Genomic DNA, 24281 nt, shown 5'->3' with positions numbered 1-24281 from the left:
TCATGGTTGCTAGACGGATTCGTTAACCACTGCGCCACGACGGGAACTCCTCATAATTTTTTTTAAAAAACTTCACTGACAGAATGAAAAATATCTTTTGCAGATCCAACACACCTAGTCTACATTTTTTCTTTCTCTCTCTTTTTTTTTTTTTGTGGCCTCACCTGTGGCAAATGGAAGTTCCCGGGCTAGGAGTGGAATTGGACCTGCAGCTGCTGCCTACACAACAGCCACAATGAATCTGAGCCATATCTGTGACCTATGCTGCAGCTTGTGGCAAGGCTGGATCCTTAACCCAGTGAGCCAGGCCAGGGATTGAACCCACATCCTCATGGACACTACTTTGGGTTCTTAACCCGCTGAGCCACATCAGAAACTCCATACCAAGTCTGCTTTCGTAGACACACACTAGCTTACCTTCCGGGAGGCCCATAGTCACCCCTATCATATGGCGGAGGGCGGCCATATGGATCTGTTGGTGGTGGACCCCGGCTATCTGATGTAGGCATGCCGCTGTTAGTTGGTGGAGGAAAGAAAGCCGGGTTCACATGTGGAGCTGGCGGTGGGGCACCTGGAGGTGGTCCAGGAAGATGCGGAGGAGGAGCAAGTGTAAGGGGTGGCCCAAGAGGGCCAGGCGGGCGAGGTGGAAAGGGGCCCGGAGGTGGAGGTGGTCCCTGTTGCGGAGGTGGTGGACCAGGAGGGGGGCCGTAGCCTGGAACTGGAGGTGGAGGACCAGGAGGAAGCGGACCCAATGGAGGCTGCCCAAATGGTTGTCCAGGAAAAAGAACTGGTGGTGGAGGGCGATCTCCTCGATTAGGAGGCCCAGCTAAAGGAGGAGGCAGAACCTGACCAGGAGGTGGAGGACCTGGTGGACCGGGTGGCCCTGGAGGACCTAAGGGTGGACGTGGTGGAGTCTGTCCAGCTATAGTAATAGAGGGGTGGGGGGGAGGGAGAGAGGGGGGGGGAGAAAAAAAAAAACAAACACTTCAATAAGAAATTTTAATCTTCATGCCAAAATTATACTTTTAAAGCATAACTCACAGACCAAGACTTTTTCTCTTTAAATAAAACTCATATGGTCAATGCTACACTAACAATTACAAAGGTGAAATATATCCTTAGACATTTAACTAGCTCATTTTATGCTTAAGAAAAATTACTAAAACAAAAACTTTAACAGATTACAATGCTTAGAGATAGTTTCCATCTTTCAGTGTACACACACTTCTTACAGTGAAATCACCCACCTTATAGTCTACTCTGATGCCAAGCTAGAAAGTGAAACAAGGAAAAATGGTCTTGAAAGGATTTTTTAAGAAGTAAGAAAATAAGACGGATGTAAATATTCTATATATAAGTCAAGCAAGTTTGGAGAAAAATAAAGACCTTTTAGGCCAAAAATGGGTATTTCCTCTATGCTGTGCCCCATATGCCATGGAATCCTAGTTTCCAGGAACAAAGGCCGAGTTCCTTTAACAAGATGCTTGATCAAATTTCCTGGATTCCAAAAATAGCATAACAAGGAGAGTAAGTCACATTAATAATGCATTACTTGAAAAAGAGAGAAAAGGAAAAGAGGTATTAGGTAGACACATTTTATTCATGGTAATTTAAGAAAAATTTTACCTGGAAAAGGTGGAGGTGGCCCTCCTGGTCCTGCTGGCCCAGGAAATCTGTCCCCACCAGGAACAGCCCCTGGAAAACGGCCCCGTCCTCTACCACCTTGTGGAAATGCTGCACGTGAACTGCCTCCTGGAGGACCAGCTTTACCTTCCCCAGACATTTGTCCTGATTGTGTAGCTGCAAATATCCAAATACTCATAAATAGCATTTATTAAAATAGTTCTCTGATATGTAACCACTGCTATTAGAAACAATTCTATTTCAAAGCTCATTTACACTATATATTAACTTGCAGATGCCTTGGGCCTGTCCAAGCTACATGAGCAGTACCGCTTAGGAAAACATTCATATCTATTTAAGTTCTTCTGAAGTCTCAACAGATGCAGGCTTAAATGTATTTGCAATAAGAAAATGTGAGTTACTTTCAAAATACCAATACTCTGCAGCAGCCAAGACCAAAATTCTTCAACAGAAATTAATTTCAGTAAGTATAGATCATTTAAATTTTGTAACATCCACCAGTGAAGTCTTAAGTGCTAAAACATTAAAAGAAAAACAACCACTTGAATTTCTGTTAATTACATGATCATCTTATCTCTTTAAGACGTAACATTCATAAGCATATAACAGCAAATCTTTTCTATAGTCACTTTACCAAGTGGTGAAAGGTCTTGGTGCCAAGCAGAAAATCAATGAATACTTTCTGGTTATCAGTGGTTTCTTCCCCACCATAACACACAGCCATATAACTTTCCTTCAATCTAAGGATTACAATGTAGTTTCTTCCTTTCTCTAGGAGGGGAATGACAGGATAAGAATGGCAGGGCTATAGAACTTGCATAATGTTGTAATGCTGGGTCTGCGACATCTAGAGAAAAATGGGAGCAGGTTTCGAGTACATGGACCACCGCCATTATCGGTAATTTAAATCAAATTCAAAGCATTGACTTTATAAAATGGATCCTCTAATGAACTAAATATAAAGATGATTTCTCCAGTATAACACCTACCAAGATTGCTACCAAGACTGGTTAAAATGCACATCTTTTAATTTTAATAAAAGCCTCTAAGGGGTTGCTTACTTTTCCTGGACTGCATTTCAAATTGACTCAGGAACTGTTTATTGCATGGAGTTACAACAGGATTCTGACCATGAAGTTCCCTTTTAGGCAACAGATCCATTAACTTTTTTGAGGATGCTTCAGATCCAACACCAACAAGGGCAAACCTAAAAGTGTTTAAACCGGTGTGGGGAGAAAGTGAGGAGGGATTAACTGTTATTACTGTTATTAAAAAGAAATGGTCTGAACTTAATTTTACTTAAGAAAACAAAATATTTCTTAGAAACCACCTAAGTTCACACTTTTACCTTTAACTTTTTCTTTAAAAATAACATTCTATTCATTCAAAGTGTATACAATTCAGTGGGGTTTTTTTTGGGTATATTCAGAGTTTTACAATTATTGCCACAATCAACTTTAGAACATTTTCATCACTCCAAAAACCCCCAAACCCATTAGCTATCACTCCCATCCCTCGACTCTAAGAAACCGCTATTCCACATTCTGTCTCGGTGTATTTGCCTATTCTTAACATTTCATATAAATGGAATTATACAGTAAGAGGTTCTTTATGACTGGCCTTTTTAACTCAGCATAATGTTTTCAAGGTTTATGCATTCTGTAGCATGGTCAGTGCTTGATTTTTTTCATAGGTGAATAATATTTCATTATGTGGATATATCACATTTTACAAAAAGTCATCAATTGACAGACATTTGGGTTGTTTCCACTTGATTATTATAAATAATGTCACTATGAAAAGATGCTCAGTATCGTTAGCCAAAAAGGAAATGTAAATCAAAACCACAATGATACTATTTCACACTAAGATGGCTATAATCAAAAAAAGACAATTAACAAGTGCTGGTAAGGATGTGGAGAAAACTAGAACCCTCATATTCTGCTTGATGGGAAGTGTAAAATGGTATAGTCAATTTGACAAACATTCTGACAGTTAATTACAAAGTTAAATATAGAGTTAACATACAACCCAATATGTCTTCTCCTAGGCATACATATATACCTAACAGAATTGAGAATATATGTTCATACAAATTGGTACATGAATGTTCACAGGGTCATTATTCATAAGAGCAAAAATGGAGATTTTTGTAACTGTTTACAAAGTTTTCTTTCATCAAAGATTTGTTTGGGAAGTTCCCTTGCATATTGGATTAAGAACCTGGCATTGTCACTGTTGTGGCTCTAGTTCAATCTCTGGCCTAGGAATGTCCACATGCTACAAGTGCAGCCAAAAAAAAGAAAAAAGATTTGTCTGTCTCTGTGAAAAGGTAGTTTTGGAACAGTACAAAATCATATGAGGATTATGGTGTAACCTATTTAGATAAAAGAAAACTATTTCTTTAAAAAAAGAAAATATGTGCTGAGAGTTCCCATTGCGGCTCAGCAGAAACGAACTCAACTAGTATCCATGAGGATGCAGGTTCAATCCCTGGCCTCGCTCAGTGGGTTAAGGATCTGGTGTTGCCATGAGCTGTGGTGTAGGTTGCAGATGCAGCTCGGATCTTGCACTGCTGTGGCTATGGTGTAGGCCAGCAGCTATAGCTGTGACTAGACCCCTAGCCTGGGAACTTCCATAGGCATATATATATATATACACACACACACACATATATATATATATATGCTGATACAAAATATACATATTATTTTACTATTTTATATATATATATATATATATATATATATATATATATATATATGTGCTGATACAAAAACTGGTAAATGAATATTCACTGGGGCTTTACTGGTAATAGCAAAAAATGGAAACAATCCAAATGTCCACTAAATGATGGATGGAATTTTTAAAAAGTGGTGTATTCATATACTGGAATATTATTTAGCTATAAAAAGAAACTGAGTACTGACACATGTTACAACATGGATGAACCTTGAAAATATCAGGCTAAGTGTAAGAAGCTAGTCACATGGGACCATATGCTTTATGATACAATTTCAGAATAGGCAAATCCACAGACAGATTGATAATGGGTACTACATTTCTTTTGGGAGTGATTAAATATTCTGGAATTAGATAGCAGTAATGTTATATAACTTTACTAACAAACAAAAACTATTGATTTCAACATTTTAAAAGGATGAATTTTAGAGTATATGAATTATATCTCAATAGGAAAAATGAATTTAAAAATAGGGAAAAAACCAAACAAGTATCAATTTATACAGTTGTAGGATCTTCTAAATTATTCCAGAAGGACTCTTAGGAGTCTTTTCTCAAGCTTTCCCTAGTATTCAAAATGGATTAGATCCTTTATTCTGGTAAACAAAGCCTGCTATTTGACTCAAGATTATTTTGGGTCACAACATTTAAAAACTTAACTCATCAATTTAACAAATATTTACTGAGCACCACCTCCTTTTTATGCCAGGCACCATTCTGGGGTTACAACAATAACAAAGTTACTGTTACAACAGTAACATTCTGAGGTTACAACAGTAAACAAAGTTCTCATGGAGTTTACAATCTAATCTAGTAGGAGACCAGACAATACATGAGTATAATACACACTACAAGAGCAAAAAAAGCAAATAGAGTTGACAGGAGCGAAAGGTCCTATTTTTACACACGGTGGTCAGGGAAGGGAATGCTTAAGCAGAATCCGGAATGATGTGAAAGATCCCAAATGTGGATATTTTGAGGGAAAGTAAACCAAAACCAAGCAGCTGGTATAAAGGTCCTAGGTAGGAATGTGTCTGAGGAACAGCAGAGACTCAGAGGCTGAGGCAGCATCCCGAAGGGTAAAGCGTAGCAGGAGATAGATAAGATCAGAGATGTGGCAGGGAAACAGATCACACAGTGCCTCATAGGCCACAGTAAAGATTCTCGGTTTTACTCTGAATAAAACAGGCAACTATTAGAAGACTGAGCAGACAGATTGGACGTCACTTTTTCCCCAACTTCTACTATGTTTAATATATATAAACTGTAGGGGATTAAGAGTGAAAGCAGGTAGGACACTATTATAGAAGTTCGAGTAAGAGATAATAGTGACTTGGATGAGGTAGAAGAAGTGAAGTTAATGAGAAGCAGTCAAACTGCACATATTTTGAAAATATTCCTGGTTATTATAAACGAGTACATTAAGCAATATAAAATAAGCACATTAAGCATATTTTTACTTTATCTCTCCATCTAGCAAACTGTCTTTTTAAAAAAACCCAAATCTGTACCTAGATTTATATAAAATGATGCCTGCTACATATCTGTAATAAGCAAAAACTGGAAACCCAAATAACCAAAAATAAGAATGGTAAAATAAATTACAGCAGCATACAAGATATGATGGAAAGAACAATACATTAAAGAAGATATTTATCGTTAAATATTTGTTTTACTGTGTGTATCAACCACATTATAAAACATGTGAATTGTAATCCTATTGGGGTTTTTTGGGCAATAAAAACATTAAGCACAAAGAAAAAACCTGAAAGTATATTCACTAAAATGTCAAGAGTGATTGACGACTGCCTATAGATGGTAAGATTATGGCTTTAAATAAGAAAATAAAAAATTTCTTACTTTTGGACATCTGTATTTTATAATGATCCTACCTTGTTTAATAGTGTAAAAAAAAATGAGGCCAAACCCCATGTTATTCTCCAGCTGCCCATCTTGCCCCATCCCTTAATTATAGGGATAATATCTGTCATTTCAATACTCATTTTAACCAGGAGAAAACGCAGGAAAAATGGAGAAGAGACCTAATCTGTTCACATTCCCAGCTCCACTAGTTTTAGGGAGCTAGATCACAGGATACATGAAATGAGGGTGAATCTTTGTTCAAGAACTTATTGCCAACATAGATAATAAAACATCCTTAACTTTAAGGAAAGTTACTCCCAAATTGTAATCACTAACTACTAACTTACATGAGAAAAAAAAAATTAAAACAAAATCCTTACCCCTTTGACTGGCCATTTGCCCGATTTTCAAAAAATTTTATCTCCAAAATATCATTTACTCCCAAAGAATGAACTGCTTCAGTTAAATCTTCATCTGTTGTCCACTGCAAGACATTTCCCCCTTGTTAAACCATCAAAAACATATCCAAAATTTTTACTGTTTCAATTTAGTTTTTAAGGGGCAACTCAGGGTAAACAAAAGAAAATGAATGCTCAGCACAAAAGGAGTATAATTACTGCCAGTCAGTCTCCAATGTTTAAACCGCACAAAAGCACCTGAGGACATAATTTCGTCCCTTGATAAGAGTTTTGGAAATTTAGAAGGTACATACCCTTAGTGAGAATATTTTTTTTTTTTTAACTCTAAATTAGTTTTTGGCCTCTTGCAGCTTTCAACTGCTAAGACTTTGAATTTTCAATAAAACCAATCTAACTTGTCAGTTCCTTTCCTTACAGGAAATTATTTTGGAAAGTCAACTACATCTTATGTTTCAATGTAAGATGAAAAGAAACAAAAAAAATCCTAACATGTATTGAGTGCTTACCATGTACTTTATCAAATGTTTAATTCTTTAAAAAAAAAAAAAAAGCTCTATATCATTCCCATTTTACACAGGATGCAACAGAGAGGTTAAAGAGCTTGTCCAAGGTTATAAAACTAACATATGTAGGTGCTAAGATTCAAAGTCTTACTTGGCAATCACACTCTTCGTAACTACACTGCTACTGACTCAAATTGACACTGGGTCAAAAATTAGTTTATTTATTTAAACATTTAAAAACAAAAGGCAGGAGTTCCCTTGTGGCACAGCAGGTTAAGGATCTGGTGTTGTCACTGCTGTGGCTCAGTCAATGCTGCAGTTCAGGTTCGACCCCTAGCAGGCATGTCACAGCGTGGCCCAAAAATAAAATTTAAAAATAAATAAAATGCTATTAAGGAAGTGGAAGGGTACCAAGTTTTGAGTTCTAGACAATTTTTAAACTTACAAGTATGTGTAATAAATATTTCTAAGTAGAGATGCAAAAATTCTTAAATATTAGTAAATATTTAAGATTTAATGTTAATAACATATAACAATGAACATCCAGCTAATGAAATTCCAAACCGATAATCCTAGTCTCATAAACAACCCAAATTAAAATACGATGCGAACAGCAGCATTTCCATAAATTAGATTTCAAATTTAAGAATGAAAATGAAAATCAATGTCTATAATATGGATAATGAAAACCCTTAAAATCAAGAGTTGTATTGTATCTTTCTCTCCTCCCTTCCTCCCTCTCACTTTTTCTTTCTTTTAGCCTTGCCTGCCCACAGCATGTGAAAGTTCCTGGGCCAGGATTGGAACCTGCAATACAGCACTGACAACACCGGACCCTTGATCCACTAAGCCACCAGGGAACTTCTCTCCTTCTACTCTTCTGAATCCTGCTTTGAGGCTTTATGTGAGTATTTTTCTTTGTAAAACTGAAGTGTAGGAGTAGTAAAATAAAAATACTTGATTTGAATAATTGAACAATATATTTAACTGGAATCTTTACCAAAACAAGTTGAATGACTACAAAATTCAGAACTAGAAGATTTGGAAGTTATGATATTTCAAAGCTATTTGTATTTCCCTCCTCTTTGCATAAGCAAGCATACAGAACCAATTCAGTACCTTCGAATTCTTGTTTTATAAAAAGAGAAAAACATTAACTACTGAACAGTTCAAAACCAATCACCAATTATTTCAATTCATATGTTGGGTTACTTACCCATGTTAGATTCCCAATATACAAAGCAATTCTCTTTCCAGTATATGTATAGACAACATTTGGTGCTGCTCCTTTACCCACATCATCACCAACAGTTGGTGGTAGAGTATCCATGTAATCTCGATCTTCTGGGGCATCTCCATTATTTGCAGATGGAGAGATGACATCATCATACAAATCTATCTGATCATGCCCACCATATTCAGCTTCCTGAGATACAGAAATAATGCTCTAGATTATACAATAGTCAGACTACTACTAAACATCTGAATGTAAATCCATTCAATTGTTTTGTTTTTAAAACTTGGCAGAAGACGGGAAAAGGTCAAAGATCTCCGTACAATCTTCTCTTACTTTATGCCATAGATGTATTCTTGAACAGTGCCTATAAAGTGAATTTCTATACAGTAAACCCTATTTTTCCCACTGATACTTATTATAATACAGAAAATAATCTTCCTCTGGGAACAGAATGATATGTAAAGAAAGTAATAATATAAGACTTTCCATGGAAGTAAAATACTCTGAAAGTAACAACACATACAGATGGGCTTAAGATTTTGACATTACAAATCAGGGACATTACAAATCTTGAATATTTAACTGCAGAAAAATACAATTACCATTTTCTATGGTATTCAGGATTTTGCATCCCAACTCTGTGAAAGCTACTAGTTGTAGAAAAAGCTAGTGAGCTAAGCCATAGGAAAGGGACACAGTCTCGTATGGGGGTATGTAAATGATCCCCAATGTCACAACAAATGAACAAAGGAATGAGAAACAATAAAGCACAGGTTAAATTACTCAAGTTAGTACCTATTAATAGTTTTATTATGCTCAGTCAAGAAAGAACTAATGCTTACCTGACTTCATAGATAATTAGCAAGAGATATCTACATAGTCTAAAGAAAAGGGATATGACCAAGGATCTAATAGTAAAGCTTTGCCATTGAGGGTCATCAGAATTAAAGCAGTGCTAGTAGATGCCACTTACATGATTAAATAACAATCAATAAAAGGAAAATGAAAAAGCAACAAATTATGTGAGTAGGAGGAAAATGGAAAAGGAGGGTTCAATCTGTAAATAAGCACAAGAAAAATGAAACGAAGGTAATGGCATAACACTGAACACAATTTAAATTGCCTTTGGCAATCCTTACTTGGCAAGAGGCTTGACTGGCCAGTATCAGAGGAAAAGCACTACTTTTGCTCCCCTTCCATCACTAAGTACCTACATCAATGTGAATTATTTTATTCCTATGAGGTAGAATATTTGAGATAAAAAGGAAAGAGAAAGCAACTAACTACACTTAAAAAACAACAAACTTAAAGAATTCAGACATAACTCCATATCTTCTCCATTAATATAACTCACTAAGGATTAATACAAATGGAACACAAGGAGAAGCTGATAATTTTAGGAACTATTATATGGATAAAGAATGACATGGTTTTTTTTTTCTGTGGCCTTTCAGGGCTGCACCCATGGCATATGGAGGGTCCCAGGCTAGGGGTCTAATTGGAGCTGTAGCCGCTGGCCTATGCCACAGCCACAGCAACGCAGGCTCCAAAGTGAGTGTGCAACCTATACCACAGCTCACGGAAACACCAGATCCTTAACCACTGAGCAAGGCCAGGGATTGAACCTGCAACCTCATGGATCCTAGTTGGATTCGTTTCCATTGCACCACAACGAGAACTCCAACAGAGAAGGCATTTAATATGACTGTACAGACCACGAAAATATTGTTATTATAGGCCGCAAGGGAACATAGCTATTGTTATTCAGAAAGGAACCAAAATAAGATTTTTTAAAAAAGAGAGAAAGAGAAAAATAAAAAAATCTAGAAGGGGAAATACCACTTACACACACAAGCAAAGGGACCTGAAACTTATAGTCATCTTCAGGTAATCTTCTGCATAACGGACTTATCCAATTTAGTAATGATGAAACAGAATCTCTACATAACAATATGGTTATTAGGCTGAATGACTGTAACTTATTTAATAAGGAACAAGATTTCCACTTAAGTCAGAGAACAAAGGCATCTTTAGCAACAGGCAGAAATTAAGACTACAAATCAGTGAATAATGCCATAACTTTATTTTGTTTGTACAGTACCAAAATAAGCTTTCATAACTGAGGTTTTTTTAAACAAAGTAACATGATCAAATTGCAATGACAATAAAAATTAGAAAAAAGGAGGATGAGCTTTGTTATGAAGTTTCAGTGTAGGTTGGCATGGCTGTAGCAGTGGTTCTACAAACTTAAGATAATAAAAAGCTTCCCACAAGGGGTAGTAGGCACTTTAATCTCTTTTCCAATCCAGTTCTGTACATTAAGTAGAAATTCTTTTTTTGTCTTTTTTGGGCCACACTTGTGGCACATGGAAGTTCCCAGGCTATGGGGTCAAATGGAAGCTGTAGCTGCCGGCCTACACCACAGCCACAGCAACGTGGGATCGGAGCCACATCTGCAACCTACACCACAGCTCATGGTGATGCCAGATCCTTAACCCACTAAGCAAGGCCAGGGATCGAACCCACATCCTCATAGACACTAGTCGGATTCATTACCGCTGAGCCACAACTAGAACTCCTAAGTAGAATTATTATTACTATTAGTCAAAAGGAGTTGTGTTTCCATCCTCCTCAGCAGAAACTACCACCAAAATATACCATCTGAGGGAGAGGAAAAGAAAACGCAAGGGTTAGTAATAGCAGCACTGAAGTAAAAGTATTTAGATTTACACTGTCATGAAATAAGTAACATATTGTTTGATTTGTCATTAGCTATAAATCTACAAAAATGTTTACTTAAGTAGACAATAACTTATAAGCATAATTGCAGCTACACTAACTTGGTGACTCACAATCACTTACTATTTTTGTCTGTCCATGAAAATTTGACAATAACCAATTTTCCATGTTGATATGATACTACCAATATTTAGGATCAGCCTTTTTGTCTGGTAGTTGGTAGACTGCTTCCAATTGGTTGAAGTACGATGCTAATTGAGACCATGGTCCTGGGGTTTGATCCCCGTGTGGACTATTTAGCTTAGCTCTGTTCCAAGGTCACAGCCTATACTTCTAGCCCCAGGGATATGCATTTGGACTTGGTGGAAAAATATTAATGAATCTCAATACATTTGCTGCCATTACTAAAATGCAATATAAAACACATACACTTCTGCATGATCAGTAATCTTCCTTTTCAGCTTTGGCATATCACATCCATTCTCCAGATTAAAAAATATATATATTTATATTTTTTCCTCTATTTGAAAAAATATATATATACACAGAACACATTCTATTTTCTATTCCCACTCTAAAAGGAGAAAAACATGTAAAACGTGTATCGCAGGTTATACATAAAGAAAGTGAGCTATCAAAGTCTACTGAACAAACTTTGTCAAAGAAAAATGGCCAACATTGTCAAGTTCTACTATGCAGTTTTTATTCAATTATTATCTTTAGGAAGTTTTCTTTTTTGGTCTTTTTTTAGAGCTGCACCCGTGGCATATGGAGGTTCCCAGACTAGGGGTCCAATCGGAGCTGTAGCCGCTGGCCTACGCCACGGCCACAGCAATGCAGGATCCAAGTGCGTCTGCAACCTACACCACAGCTCACTGCAACGCTAGATCTTTAACCCACCGAGCGAGGCCAGGGATCGAACCCAAGTCCTTATGGATGCTAGTCAAGTTCATTAACCACTGAGCCACAATGGGAACTCCTAGAAAATTTTAATGGCATTTGAAATAAAAAAAATTACCCTTCTATTTATTTTAGATACCAAATACTGCCCGATTGTAACTGTCTACTTTTCATAGCATCCAATCACCGATAGAGCTGCATGACTTCAAGTAGGCAATAGCTCTTAAGGTTTAAGAAAAAAATTCACTAAGTTGTTTTTTCATTCCCTGCATTGTAATCACTACAATCATTTTAAAGGCAAAGTATCCTTTCAAGTTTTGTTTTGTTTTGTTTTTAGGGCCACACCTGCGGAATATGGAGGTTCCCAGGCTAGGGGTTGAATCGGGGCTACAGCTGCTGGCCTACACCACAGTCACAGCAACTCAGGATCCCAGCCGCGTCTGCAATTCACACCACAGCTCACAGCAATGCCGGATCCCTAATACACTGAGCAAGGCCGGAGATTGAACCGGCAACCTCACGGTTCCTAGCCGGATTCTTTTCTGCTGTACCACGATGGGAACTCCTCCTTTCAAGATTATGTTGGAGATATGTAAGCAGCTGTTGCCAAGTCAGAGAAAACACTTAAGATGGATAGTAAACTAACCTAAATTCAATTAGCTCCTTTTAAAAGCAATGTTTCTCAACATTTTTCCGTTATTACCACCCTCTCCCTCCAAAGAGTTATTTTTAAACATATTTCCCCTAATCACCTCCCATAAAATTTTAATTTACAGATACACTGTATACCATTATTGGAATGACTTTGTGCTCCAGCGGATTATAAGCACCATTCTCCCTGACAGGTCCAGCCACCACTGCTTTTGGTGGTCCTAAAATTGTATTAATACCACTTCCGCAACGTCTGATACTACCAGTAATGGCCCAGCAAAGGCCGCTTGTTTCAAAGCTCCTCCATTTGGGGAAGGAGAAAAAAAGTAAAAAGAAAAAAAGAAAGAAATGCAATTGTCATTTCCATTTAGAGAAATAAAAGCAGGGGATAGGTTATATTTGGCATTTACAGAATGTATTCTATACCATGGAAGAAAAATACACTAGCATGCAAAATCCAATAGTAGTTTGTCTAATATGCATTTGGCTTTTTAAAAAATATTTCATTTCTCACTTTGTCTATGTTCCAAGTAGATATTAAAATTAGTTTGTAATCCCTATAAAGAGTTCAACTAATGATAAGGAAGCCAACTTGGTACTAAAAATATACCACATAAAACCACAAAGTGGAAAACTGAATGAACTACTCATAAATAATAAAATTGAGTAAGGAGAGCTCTAGCTCCCCTAAACATTTCTACCCAAGTTTTTGAACTTCTACCTACCTCAATTTCCACCTTACAAGCCTTATCTCAGAGAGTACGCTATTCAACATAAATTTATTAGAACTAAGATTCCACTGAGATTTGTCTGATAAACTAATTTTCCAAAATGAGCTAGGCATTGACTAGAATAGAAACATTATAAATATAAAGGCAAAAAAATAAAAGCAATTAAAAATTAAAAAATAAAGGCAAGCTGATTTATAAGGATGTCTAAGTCCATAACTTCGAAATAAATTTTTTCTACGTTTATACATTTTCATTTTAAATCACTTTAAAGTTGAATGCTCAAATTACTAAGTGAGCACTGCTATCAGTCACCTACCACCAAGTACATCAATAACTGAATCCTAACTAGGACCTTTGGCTCTCCAAACAAGCAAAATAACACTACATCAATGCACCCAGCATAAGCTTTCCTGATGTTCACAGAATTCAACTTTGCTCTCCTCTGCCAACAAACATTCTACAGATAAAGATACACATAAAGGAGTGGTTTTTATAATACATCACCTGTCAGGGTGTTATAATTAGGTAGGTGTCTCTCAACCCCACTACAGTATAATCCAAGGGGAGACTACCCAAAATTTATATCCCTCCTGATGGGCATATAACAAATACTCAAGAAATGTATACAGAACAATATGGTTTAAATTTTTTTATCTTGTTTTGGTGAAAATAAAAGTCTATAAATATTAAATATTAGGCTAGTAACTACTACATTTGAGTACAAATCTCAGTTCAAAGTGAATTCAAGTAATGCGGAGGTTTGCAAGTACTTCAAATCCTTTTTCCACTGGGGCAACTGTTCTCGATTTGGTTACATCCAAAGACCTTCAATTTAAAGAACTAAAGAGCATCTATAAAGAATAGCGGAGTCCCTTGTGCCTTCTCTCCTCCAATTTCATTCTCCATTCTTAATTCATCTGGTGAAGAAAGGAACTACACTATACTTTCACTAACTTATTCTCACACCATCCCCAAATTAAAGTTTCTTCTAAGACAAAAAATGTAATGTCTTACACTTTTTGGAACAGGTTTATAATGCGCTTTACCAAAATACACACATGGAAAAAAGGATCATAAAAGTATGGCCATTTAAAACAGAAGAAAATGGAAGATACATAAACTACAAAGAATTTAAGAGAATACAGTTTAATTAAAGGTTGTTTTTAAATGTTTACAGTAGTTTACAAGTCAAAATAAGCCATGACCCATTATATTTAGCAAAACATTTTCCTTGACTACAACAAAATAAGAGTCACTTTACTAGAGCAACCAGTAGAAGTAAGGTTGTCAGCTAATTAGAAAGTGAATTAAATCAATCAACAGTAATTTTGTAGTTGCTTCTAATTCCGACAAGATTTCAGAAAAATATTTCAATGATACCTACATTTTTTTAAATGAAGGACAAACCTTGAGAACAACCAACCATCTTTTTGTGGCCATATTTCAACCAGGAACTACCACAGCAAGCAGTAGATTGCAAAGGCCAATCAATGCACAGTAACAACAACAAAGCCTCTATTTAATTCCATTAACCTATTCAAAAGTACAAAGATTTTATTGGTAAAATCATACAACTATGTGAGAAACATAATGCTATAGGAACAAGTCAACAAAAAGTTACATTTTTACAAGAACCCTATAAAGCAGTTCCTCATTGGTGCCGCAAAATTTTAATCTCTTCTTACCTCCTGCTCAGTCAGCACTAGTTACTGCACAGGGATAAGCAAGTATCACTCCATCCAGCTATACAGATTAGAGAAATGTCCATCCCAAATTAAGTATGCCAAAGCTTAAAAAATGTTTCATTGAAAGGTTCTGAAGAAAGCTCAACTTCTAAAAGTGTAGCGCAATTCTTCTTTTAACATGGGGAGAAAAACAGTAAATTTTCTTGTAAGAAAGCTAATGAAGACTGTTGAACACTTAATTGTTCCTTTACTTGCAGATATGGACCTCTTTCTATGGAATGTTATACTCATTTAATAAAAGGAGAGGAAATTTCCTAGAAGTCTTTGTCTACAGACCTTAAAAAAGCTTAGAATCTGACCATGTAGCACTCAAGGTAATTTTCTAAAATGTCATTGACACATCTCAGGAATCACATATCCAAAATATAAACACAATAAAAAGAAGACATTTTCAAACTTCACGTTTGATTACAACGGGTTACATTTAAATATATAAACGGAATAGGAAACATTAAAGCTAACTGAATTTTTTTCCTAATATTTAAAACAGGGATACAATCAATCTTCAAAAAAAGACCTGCAAGGATTTCCAGCTTTCTCTATTTAAAAAAAAAAAATCTTGCGTCACAAATAAGAGTCTTAATGGAGAGGGTTTTTTCGAAACCCACAAAAACACATTAACCAGTAGAATTTTACTGAGCTTCTCATAAGGACTTGGAAAATATAAAAAAAAATAAAGCCTTTACGTGCACTGCAGTCGGGCACGATTTGATTTTTTTAAAATGTGTTGCTACATAAAAGGCAGTAAAAATGTGAACAGTAGGTTTACAGCTTAAACGTCACTACTCTAGTAACAACCTTTTGCAAGGATGCTCAACATCAGACATCACAGCTCCCGCGGCTAGTCCTTCTAGGCAACTGCGGCCTGCGATACAAGAAAAACCTTGCATTCTCACTTTCTCTGGCCTCTCTTAACTCCTCGGAGGACAGTAAACATTTTGCTTTTGGAAATCGGTTCATTGCTACAACCTTTATTTTAAAACTATACCATATGAAATGCGTGTGAAATTCTTTAATCACAACTCTGATCTCTAGGTGAGCTACTTTTTTTTTTTATTCCATCCAACCATCGCGCTTCCAAGTATTCCTTTTGGCCCAAGCCACCGATCTAACTGATATTTTCATCACAAAGGCCAAGAGCGGCTGGGCCTCAAAGGCACCGCAAGCCCTCGACCACCGAGGCAGGGCCAGCGCCACCGACTTTCACACACGATCCCAAAGTCTAAGGACTTGTTGCAAACGTGCCCGCACCTTAGCCTCCTTCCTAAAGAGTGAGGAGAGGAGGAGGAAGGCGCCACGCCGAAACCTGTCGCAAACGCGAGCAGGAGAGCCCAGGAAGCAGGGCGCGCGGGATACAAAGGGCCGTGTACGCGGCCTTCCATGAGGCGACCGTGCACCGAAAGGCAGACAAAATGGAGCGATTGGAGGAATCGGAGTCCGAGCGGCAGGGCTGGGGGCGAGGCGGCGGCCGGCGCGCGCCCCGCCGGGCTTCCTCCTCGCCCCGGCGGCGGGGGAGGGGGCGCCGGGGCCGCCGTTCTCCCCGCCGCGCACACGCCGCCCTACCGCCCGGGCCTAGCGCGGCGGGAAGCGCCCGCCGGCCGCCGCCAACAATGGAGAGCGAGGCGGAGGCGCGGGAGGGGCAGGCGGTGGCTGCACGGCGGCCGGCGTCCGCGCTCGGAGCCCCGTGGCAGGTCGCCGCGCCCGCGGCCCGCGAAACGACGCGGTAGAACGACGGGCAAGGGGGGCGCCGCGCCGGGGTCGGGCGGCGCGGCCCACAGGCGCCAAGGGCGCACGGTCTGCAGCCACGCCGGCTCGCGGCCCGCGGCGGGCCCCGAGTCCTCTTCCCGGCCGTAGCGCCGCCCAACTCGGCGGCGTGAGCCCGGGCCCTCACGTACCTGGTTGAACTCTTCGCCCACATCCGCGTAAATGTCTATGTGGTCCACACCGTCCGCCATCTTCCCTCGGCCTCGGCCGCCGCCGCCGCCGCCTCCTGCAGGTCCGCCAGCCGCGGCAGCAGCAGCGGATCTAGCGGCGGGGGCGGGGCGCGCTGCGTCACTTCCGAGGCCCAAGGGCCGAGGCGGGGGCGGCCGGGGGCGCCGGGCTCCTCAGCCCCCGCCGGCTCGGCCCGCCGAGAGCAGAATCTGCAGCTCCCAGTGCACCGGCGGTTTCTTTTGTGTGTCTGGGTTAGGCTCGGGGGGGGGGGGGGGGGCGGGGCAGGGGGTGGTCCCACTTGTTTCCAGAGACTGTTGTCTCCGAGCTCTGGCACTCTCAAACGTTTGGTAATATTTGCATTTGTAGGCTTTTCTTACATTTCTCACAGCCAGGGTTTTTAGAGAGGTGGAAGTTTTAGGTCCAAGATGAAATACAAAGTGTAACCCCGCTTTCTGTGAGCGCCTTGGGAAGAGAGCAGTGTCTTACCCCTGTATCTTCAGAGGGCTACAGAGATAGGGTTGCCTTGTAAAAACTAGGTACCCTAGAAGGTTATCTTGAGTTATTTGCATGCTACTTAGGTTATTTGCGTGCTGTTTATCTTTCCATTGGTATCTCCCTCCTCTTCTTTAATCTCTTCTTCCTCCCTTCATTGCCTTTCATTTTTTTCCTCCTTTGATCTGTAGTTGGTTTTCTCTGGAGTAATTGAAATGCCGTTAACACGAAGGCAGTCCTTCTGGGGTTCGCCCCCCCTCCCCCTCCCACCCCAAGGGGCCTCTTAGAATCACAGAATATCGGAGAGGGAACTGGAAAAGGTGTCATTAGGTCCAAACATCTAATTTTACAGATGAGAGAGGTAACTGAGGCCTAAAGAAGCTAAATAGTGTATCCGAGTCTCGGGTTAATAAGGAAATCATTTGCTGCCAATGTAGTAGTCCCTCCTTAAAGAAGGTTCAGATCCTTAACCCACTGCGGAAAGCCAGGGATTGAACCTGCAACCTCATGATTCCTAGTCGGATTCGTTAACCACTGAGCCAGGATGGGAACTCTGTGAGTAGAATCTTGAAATCTCTAGCCATCCCACTCCAACCAGCCCTGGAAGTGAATCATCTCTCTGTTTAGCACCTCTTACACCGTACCTGTTAATACAGGAAAAAACAGTATATGTAGAGTTTAGTACTATCCACAATTTCAGGCATCCACTAAGGATCTTGGAATATATGCCCTCAGGTAAGTGGGGACTACTGTACTTTATCCAAAGTTGTCTCTCCAGCTTGAAACCTCCCATTCTTTATTTCTTTTCACCCTTTTTAAAATCCAAGTTAGACTGTGTTTCATAAGATACATACTGCCCAGAAATCATGATAAGCCAAGTGATATCTATACTTGGCACGATGGGAAAAGCTTGGTTGGAGTCATCAAGACCAGCCTGGTGATCTGGATACAAATTTCTAGTCAGACACTTTACTGGCTAGATGACCTCAGTCAAGTTACCTAACCTCTCTCATGTTCAATCTCAGAATCTTTAAAGTTGAAGTAGTAATATTTACCTCACCAAGGTTGAAAGTTAATAGTGCTTTAAACGAAGTCATGTGAAAAATGCCTATCCTCTTCTGCTTCTTGGCAACACACTTTCTTCGTTTTTTGCTTAGGGCTTTACAGAAGAAAGCCACTCCTGATGAAGGGTAAGAGCATGTTTTAGATTGGTAATGTGGCAGGCACAATAAATGGCCCATCATAGACGGCCACATCTCAATCCCTGGAATCTGTGAATATGTTACCTTACATTCCAAAACAGACTTTGCAGGTGTGATTAAGTTAAGGATCTTGGGAAAGGGAGATTATCCTGGATTTCTTGGTGAGTCCTTATAAGTGAAAGGGCAAGGCAAGGGTCAGGAGACAAGATGATGAAAGCAGTTTATGTTCTTTCAGTAGCTTAAAAATCATTCTAGGGAGTTCCCTTTATGGCACAGCAGAACAAATCCGACTAGGAACCATGAGGTTGAAGGTTTGATCCCTGGCCTCACTCAGTAGGTTAAGGATCCGGTGTTGCCTTGAGCAGTGGTGTAGGCCAGCAGCTGTAGCTCTGATTCAGCCCCTAACCTGGGAACCTCCATATGCCATCTGTGCAACCCTAAAAAGCAAAAAAAAAAAAAAAAAAAAAATCCTATTCTAAGACTTCTGTTGCTATCTGTGAAAAATCACTTCTTAGTCTGACTGTATTTTTGAAGGTCATTGGGTTTTTTTTTTTCCCACCTGAATACTCACGATTTTTTTCTCTTAGGCTGTGTGGTTTTGTGCTCTTTTATTATCTATATTTGGAGGGTTTGTTGGTTTATTTGCTTTAAATGATGGTTGGAGTTCATTGGAGTTGAATATATTGATTGATGCCTTTCATGAATTCTGGAAAATACTCAGACATTACCTCTTCAAATATTGCTTCTGCCCCACTCCTTTTTCTCTCCTATAATGCCAGTTTAATATATGTTACATCTTTTCTATCCACTATTTCTCTCTCTCTTTTTTTTTTTTTTTTTTTTTTTTTTGCTTTTTTAGGCCCACACCTGCTGCATATGGAAGTTCCCAGGCTAAGGGCTTAATCAGAGCTATAGCTGCCGGCCTATACCACAGCCACAGCAATGCGGGATCTGAGCCACATCTGCCACCTATACCATAGCTCATGCTAATGCTGGCTCCTTAACCCACTGAGTGAGGCCAGGGATCAAACCCACATCCCCATGGATACTAGTCAAGTTTTTAACCTGCTGAGCCACAACAGGAACTACCACTATTTCTCTTTTCTCTTTTTTATTTTCTATGCTTTTATCTCCCAATGCTCTATTTTGAATAGCTTTTTTTTTTTTTTGTCTTTTTGTCTTTTGTTGTTGTTGTTGTTGCTATTTCTTGGGCCGCTCCCGCGGCATATGGAGGTTCCCAGGCTAGGGGTTGAATTGGAGCTGTAGCCACCGGCCTATGCCAGAGCCACAGCAACTCGGGATCCGAGCCGCATCTGCGACCTACACCACAGCTCACGGCAACGCCGGACCCTTAACCCACTGAGCAAGGGCATGGATCAAACCCGCAACCTCATGGTTCCTAGTCGGATTCGTTAACCACTGCGCCACGACGGGAACTCCTGAATAGCTTTTTTTTTTCTGATATATTTTCTGGATTACTTATTCTCTCTCCTGTAGTGTTAAGCTAATTTATTAAGCTGAGCTTAATTTTAATTTTCTTTTAAATTTTGTATTCTAGAATTTCTATTTGATTCTTTAAAACATCTGTTAGGTTCTTTTTTTTTAGGGCTGTAGCCACGGCACATGGAGGTTCCCAGGCCAGGGATCTAATCAGAGCTGTAGCTGCAGGCCTACACCACAGCCATAGCAATGCCAGATCTGAGCCATATTTGTGACCTACACCACAGGTCACACCAATGCTGGCTCCTCAACCCACTGAGTGAGGCAAGGGATCAAACCTGAGTCCTCATGGATGCTAGTCAGATTCGTTTCCACTGAGCCACAACAGGAATTCCTATTAGATTCATTGTTATGGCATCAAATTTTTTGCCAAAACTGTCAATCTTAGCTTTTATCTTTTTGAATATAGTGGGCATCATTGGTGTACAATCTTGGTCTCTGATAATTCCTATATCTAGAGTCTCGTTGGTTCTTAGCTCTAGGTGTTTATTGTGCCATTGTTTATGCTGTTTCTCACTCATGTTGCCTTGTTACCTGACTGTCATTGTAAGCTGGACGTCATTATTGAAACACCTGAAAAAATAATGTGAGACCTATGATAATTTTTTTTTCATAAAGGATTTTCATTTTCTTCTGGCAGGCACCTTGGGGTACCAACAAACAGGATCACCCTAATCCAGATGGTTGGGAACCTTGGGGAAACTGCCCTTACCTCCCAAGGTATTGTCCTTGTGAGAGCGTGGTTTACCAGAATCACCACTTTTTTTTTTGCTTTTTTTTAGGGCCACACCCATGGCATATAGAGGTTCCCAGGCTAGGGGTCTAATTGAAGCCACAGCTGCCGGCCTCTACCACAGCCACAGCAACGCAGGATCAGAGCTGAGTCTGTGACCTACACCACAGCTCATGGCAGTGCTCGATCCTTAACCCACTGAGCGAGGTGAGGGATGGAGCCCACAACCTCATGGGTCCTAGTCAGATTTGTTTCTGCTGCGCCACAATGGCAACTCCCAGAATCACCACTTTCCACAGGTCCTAGTCTAAACATTTTATTTCCTCGATGTCAAAAGTGGGGCTCAGAGTTCCCATCGTGGCTCAGTGGTTAATGAACCCAACTAGGATTCATGAGGATGTGGGTTTGATCCCTGGCCTCTATCAGTGGGTTAAGGATCCATTGTAGCCATGAGCTGTGATGTAGGTTGCAGATGCGGCTGAGATCTAGCGTTGCTATGGCTGTGGTGTAGGCTGGCAGCTACAGCTTTGATTGGAACCCTAGCCTAGGAACCTCCACATGCCGTGGGTGCAGCCCTAAAAAAACAAAAGACAAAAGTGGGGTTCAACCTTTCAGTTATCTCTTTAGAATCTGAAAATGCGCCTCCCCCCTCCCCCGACCTTGACCCCGACCCCAGGGCAAAAGCACTCTGAATGTATAGACCCTATCTCCTTTTGCTTCTTGTTCAAGTAATTTCTCACTCACTTCCTGATTAGCTTTTTGATTATTTGAAAAATGGTTTCACTTTTATGCAATTTTTAAAGGTAAGTTTTCATTTACAGTTATTACAAAATATTGGCTGTATTCCCCATGTTGTACAGTACATCCTAGCCTGTCTTTATACCCAGTAGTTTGTACCTCCCACTCCCCCAACTTTTTGATAGTTTTAAAATGTCCCAGGGAGTTCCCGTCGTGGTGCAGTGGAAATGAATCCGACTAGGAACCATGAGGTTGCTGGTTCGATCCCTGGCCTTTGCTCATTGGGTTAAGGATCTGGTGTTGCCGTGAGCTGTGGTGTAGGTCACAGATGTGGCTCGGATCCCTCATTGCTATGGTGCAGGCTGGTGGCTACAGCTCAGGTTAGACCCCCAGCCTGGGAACTCCATAAGCCACAGGTGTGGCCCTAAAAAGACCAAAAAAAAAAAAATCCAGGCTACCTCCTTATTTGGCCCCAAAATGAAATATTATAGTAGATTACAAAGGCAAAGGCATGTTATTAATGACAACAACGACAAATTCTACCACTTACTGGGTACCTTCTACATAAGCCTCTTTGTTAGACATCTTACAGTTGTTAATGTACATAGATGAAAAATAGGAGACTTGAGTTCTTGTCCTGGCTTTACAACTGACTAGTCACATAACCTTAAACAAGCCCTTTACCTCTAGTCCTCCATGAAGGTCCCTTCAGTTCTGAAATTCTATCGTTCAAGTCTGAATAGAATTGAAAGTCCAAGGTGCCTTCGGAGAAATTTGGAAATAGTATGTTAAATACCACAGAGGAGTTTCCTTCTAGTCTACCTATGTTAGTTGACTATTGCTGCTGTAACAAATTACCATAAATTTAATGACTCGAGGCAACACAAAGTTGTCATCTTAAGGTTTTGGAGATCAGAAGTCTAAAATGGATCTCACTGGGCTAAAATCAAGGTGTTGACAGGGCTGCATCCCTGGAGGCTCTAGAGGACAATCCATTTTCTTGCCTTATCCATCTTCTAGAGGCTGCCCGTATACATTGGCTCTGCCCCCTTCCCAAAATCACATCACTCCAGCAGTATAAACAATCTAAAGTCAAAAGGTTTAAGAAGAGTAGTGAAGAGATTAGAAGGAAAATGAATGTTCTAAGGCCCTTTGTACACCTGTTTCTAGAATTCTAAGGTTCTTGGTACATCTGCTGCTTCTCGGTATAGAACTCTCTCTCCTTTTCCATGCACATGGCTAAGCAACAATGTCAGCCTCAGCTCCAGAGTTCAAAGAACCACCATTCAAGAAAATGGTCATCTGTCTTAGTTTCAATTACAAAATCTAAGGAGAAGGCAACTGATTAGCTTAGTTTTAATAGATGTCTACTCTTAGCCCAATCATGTTTGTCTAAGGCAGTAGAGTCACAGAGTAACAGCTTGGCATACAGATTCTTCTCTGTGAGTTAGGAAAGCATGGAGAGTTGTCACTGGAAGATGGTTGCTTTGAACTAGGCTGACACCCCATAGGTTGTCTAAAACATTCCACCTATTGAATGACAATGCATAGACAAAAGCCTGATGGTTGAGGAAGGCAAATCCAGGTCCGTAAATATTTAACACAAGCTATCATTCTGACTTACTCCAAATTTAAGTCAATGCCATAATCTCTGCAGGAACATGATTTTAGTTCCAACATGTGGTCCCCAAACGTTTAAAATCACTTACAAAAAAAAAAAGTTCCTGTCGTGGTGCAGTGAAGATGAATCCAGCTAGGAACCGTGAGGTTGCAGGTTTGATCCCTGGCCTTGCTCAGTGGGTTAAGGATCCAGAGTTGCCGTGAGCTGTGGTGTAGGTCAAAGACGCGGCTTGGATACTGCATTGCTATGACTGTGGTGTAGGCCGGCAGCTACAGCTCCGATTCAACCCCTAGCCTGGGAACCTCCAAATGCTGTGGGAGCGGCCCAAGAAATGGCAAAAAGACAAAAAAATAAATAAGATAAAACATGCAGCCATAATATATGTAAATTGTAAGTATTATGTTATCGAGGCATTTTATAGTAACATCTTAATATCATGAACACATGGTATTAAATAAAATTTATATTTACATTTATATAAAGTAAAAACTATATAAATTTTTAATATAAAATAAAATTTCATATAAAATTTTTATATTTATATAAAAATAATATATTTATACAAATATAAAATTTTAGAGGATGAAACAAATAAGGTTTTTTTTTTTTGGTCTTTTTAGGACCACACCCACGACCTATGGAAGTTCTCAGGCTACGGGTAGAATCAAAGCTGTGGTGGCTGACCTCCGCCACAGCCACAGCAGTGCAGGATCCAAGCCTTGTCTGCGACCAACACCATGGCTCATGGCAATGTCCGATCCTTAACCCACTAAGCAAGGTGGGGATCGAACCCAAAACCTCACAGATCCCAGTCAGGTTCATTACCACTTAGCCACAAGAACAGCCAAAACAAATAAGATTTTGAAAAATATCTTGTTAATCATTATAG

General features: G+C 39.7%; 1 protein-coding gene across 5 annotated transcripts in view; it reads right to left on the bottom strand.

The window, feature by feature from the left end:
- Positions 1–17223, bottom strand: part of CPSF6 (cleavage and polyadenylation specific factor 6) — a 35453-nt gene extending 18230 nt beyond the window's left edge. For 3 of the 5 annotated variants that reach the window (XM_047787171.1, XM_047787170.1, XM_047787172.1), the window contains exons 1-7: positions 17070–17223; positions 8388–8597; positions 6630–6733; positions 2706–2851; positions 1627–1800; positions 1387–1497; positions 418–922 (exon numbers count right to left, since the gene is read on the bottom strand). In XM_047787171.1, coding sequence (XP_047643127.1) covers positions 418–922; positions 1387–1497; positions 1627–1800; positions 2706–2851; positions 6630–6733; positions 8388–8597; positions 17070–17129 — 1310 coding nt within the window. In that variant the 5' untranslated portion in view covers positions 17130–17223. The remainder of the gene's footprint in view (positions 1–417; positions 923–1386; positions 1498–1626; positions 1801–2705; positions 2852–6629; positions 6734–8387; positions 8598–17069) is intronic. The other 2 variants (XM_047787173.1, XM_047787174.1) reach the window with 1 other exon arrangement.
- Between the last annotated feature and the right edge of the window lie 7058 nt (positions 17224–24281).

The sequence above is a fragment of the Phacochoerus africanus genome, chromosome 7 (genome assembly GCF_016906955.1).
Source record: "Phacochoerus africanus isolate WHEZ1 chromosome 7, ROS_Pafr_v1, whole genome shotgun sequence".
NCBI classification, from domain to species: Eukaryota; Metazoa; Chordata; class Mammalia; order Artiodactyla; family Suidae; genus Phacochoerus; species Phacochoerus africanus.
This window is presented reverse-complemented; position numbering and strand designations above follow the sequence as displayed.